The sequence below is a fragment of the Capsicum annuum genome, unplaced genomic scaffold (assembly GCF_002878395.1).
Source record: "Capsicum annuum cultivar UCD-10X-F1 unplaced genomic scaffold, UCD10Xv1.1 ctg5758, whole genome shotgun sequence".
Classification (NCBI taxonomy): Eukaryota; Viridiplantae; Streptophyta; class Magnoliopsida; order Solanales; family Solanaceae; genus Capsicum; species Capsicum annuum.
The window spans coordinates 1-2,667 of record NW_025866098.1 but is presented as its reverse complement, the minus strand read 5'-3'; the positions used below and the strand labels follow the sequence as shown (position 1 = coordinate 2,667).

General features: G+C 34.5%; 1 protein-coding gene across 1 annotated transcript; it reads right to left on the bottom strand.

Moving 5' to 3' along the window:
* Positions 1 to 24: 24 nt before the first annotated feature.
* Positions 25 to 2,667, bottom strand: LOC124893326 (DNA-directed RNA polymerases IV and V subunit 2-like; the record flags this gene model as incomplete). The annotated part of the gene is made up of 2 exons (XM_047404354.1): positions 2,547 to 2,667; positions 25 to 602 (listed from the first exon to the last, which is right to left on the bottom strand). A coding segment is annotated over exon 2 (565 nt), but the record flags the coding sequence as incomplete, so codon positions are not given.

Sequence of the window (2,667 nt, the reverse complement as noted above, 5' to 3'; positions counted from 1 at the left end):
TTTTTTTTTTTTTGAATAGTAGACAAAAACAACATTCCCTAACCTGAACATGAGTCTCAACCATAATCCTGGCAGAATAAGTCATGTTCTGAAGGCGAGCATGGCGTGGCCACAAGTCCAGGTACTCTTTCCCACCGTCCACAGAAAACTTCTCCCCAGCCCAAAACTTTGGCCGCTCAAGGGTTACTTTCCCAAATTTCACAGAAGCATGCTTCCAATCACCATCACCTCTCTTTGATGGATCATAACCTGGTTCAACATGGATCTCCCCGACCGAGTCAAACACCCTTTGTATTCCATAGTTGATGAAGTCATTATATGAATTAATCTGGTGATTGATTAAACCATACTTCTCAAAAAAACCAGTTGCTGCTTTTTTACAGAAGTTTTTCAAGAAACCTTCACCCAACTCTTTCATTAAAACCATATCATGGCTATCATCCTCATCCTCACCGTCGTCCTCATCCCAATCATCATCGTCTACTTCAAAAAGATCATCAATATCAAAATCCATCCTCACTGATCCATTTGATATCTTCTCTTTACCACTACTACATCCCACTTCTTCCATGAAGTCGGAAATTGTCATCTGAATGAAACACCTGCTCCAAAGACAAAATCAAAGGGCCATCAGTTGATATTAACTTTTTTCCAACTGTAATGGTAAACGTGATCTCTCAGCTAAAAATCTTAAGATAGCCCAGCTGAAACTACGAAATATTGTCCTTCCAAGAAGGCCAAATGAATATCCTCTCTAACTAGAAATGGATTTATTTAGAACAACAGAACAAAGCAACAAAACAAAAGACTAAACAAATGTCAATCAGGCGAAAACTGCAATTGTTTGGTGAAATTTTCCCTTACTGTGTCTTCAACAACCCACTTCCACTCTAGTTGAGCTATTTCTAGAGAAGATAAAGCTAAAAAAATTATAGAGACAATGAAAGGCTGTGAATTATAGTACGGTTTATGTAGCATTTGAATATGTAATGCTACTTTTAAAAGATAATGAATCACTGTATATTCACACTGAAAATTGGATGCATTGATACATATTCACACTGAAAATTGGATGCATTAATATATTCTCCTTGGAATATCGGGAGTATATCTAAGGTTCATGTCTTCTAAAGAAATAACAAGGAATTCCAAAAACCCTAGGAGTTATTATGAGAGCCAACAGAGAAAAACAGGAAAACAAGCTCAACCAGAATTTACTCTTAGCATTGGTTCATCAAGTCATAAAAACTGAAAACCTCGAAGATCCAAGACATTCACCAGCATTTCAGAAAATAAAAGGTTGAATAAAATGTATAAGCTCCATTAAAAGATCTGTTCTTTTCCTTCTCTTTTTCCATCTCTAGAAAACCCACAAAATACCTTCAACATTTTCTTAAAAGTATGAGCTACCATACATAAAAATATTTTCTTCTCTTTTCATTTGCACCTCAAGAAAACCCATAAAGTAAGTTCAGCTAGTTTTAGGGATTTCATCACGCTAATATTTATTATTTCAGTCAATTCAACTCTAAACCCTAAACCCCAAAACACGAAACAGAAACAGAAGAACTCGACATGCAAGAAGTATCAGACAAGCATTAAACTTTTTCTTCACCTTCTACTTCCAACAACAACAACATACCCAGTGTATTCCCACATAGTGGGGTCTTCCCACATAGTAGGGTCTGGGGAGGGTAGAGTGTACGCAGACCATACCACTACCACAGGTGAAGTAGAGAGGATGAATTTCATCACACTAATACTCATTAATTCAGTCAAATCACCTCTAAACCCTAAACCCCAAACACAAGAACTTCACATGCAGGAAGCATCAGAAAAGTATTCAAATTAATTTTAACTTTATACTTCCGAAAACAGCTACAATTTGTTTGATTCACTTACTTCTAAGTATTAAAAAAAATCCTTTCTTTTTCTTTTGTAGCTGAAGAAATGATTTCAGCTCATTTTAGGGATTTCATCACACTAATATTTATCATTTCAGTCAATTCACCTCTAAATCCTAAACCCTAAACCCAAAAACGCAAAACAAAAACACAAAAACTCCACATGCAAGAAGTATCAGAAAAGCATTCAACTTTATTTTAAAAATTTCCACTTCCAAAAACAGCTAAAATCAGCTTATTTCTAAAACCCCCTTTTCGGATTCACTTACTTCAAAATATAAGTAACAAAAATATTATCCTTTATTTTCTTTTGCAACTCAAGAAACCCCATAAAGTGCTTTCAGCCAACTTTAGGGATTTCAGAAAACTAACATTCTCCTTTCAGTCAATTTCCCTCTAAACCCTAAACCCAAAATTACAAAACTGAAACAGAAGAACTCCACATGCAAGAAGTAGCACAAAAGCATTCAACTTTTTCCTTTACTCTGTAATTCCAAAAAAAGAGCTAAAATCAGTTTCATAAAAAAAACCTTCACGGATTCAATTACTTCTAAACACTAAAACCCAGAAACAATTCGCCAAACAAACTGCATTACAGCTATTATTCTTAAGAAACGAATAAAACCCACATAGATTACTTACAAATAAACACAAAAGAGATCTTTTTTTTTCTTTTAATTAAATGTTTTTAAAACCCCGAATTTTTTTTCTGAAAATGTTAAAAATTTAGGAGAAAATAAAGCAATGTTTGAAGGAAGAAAAG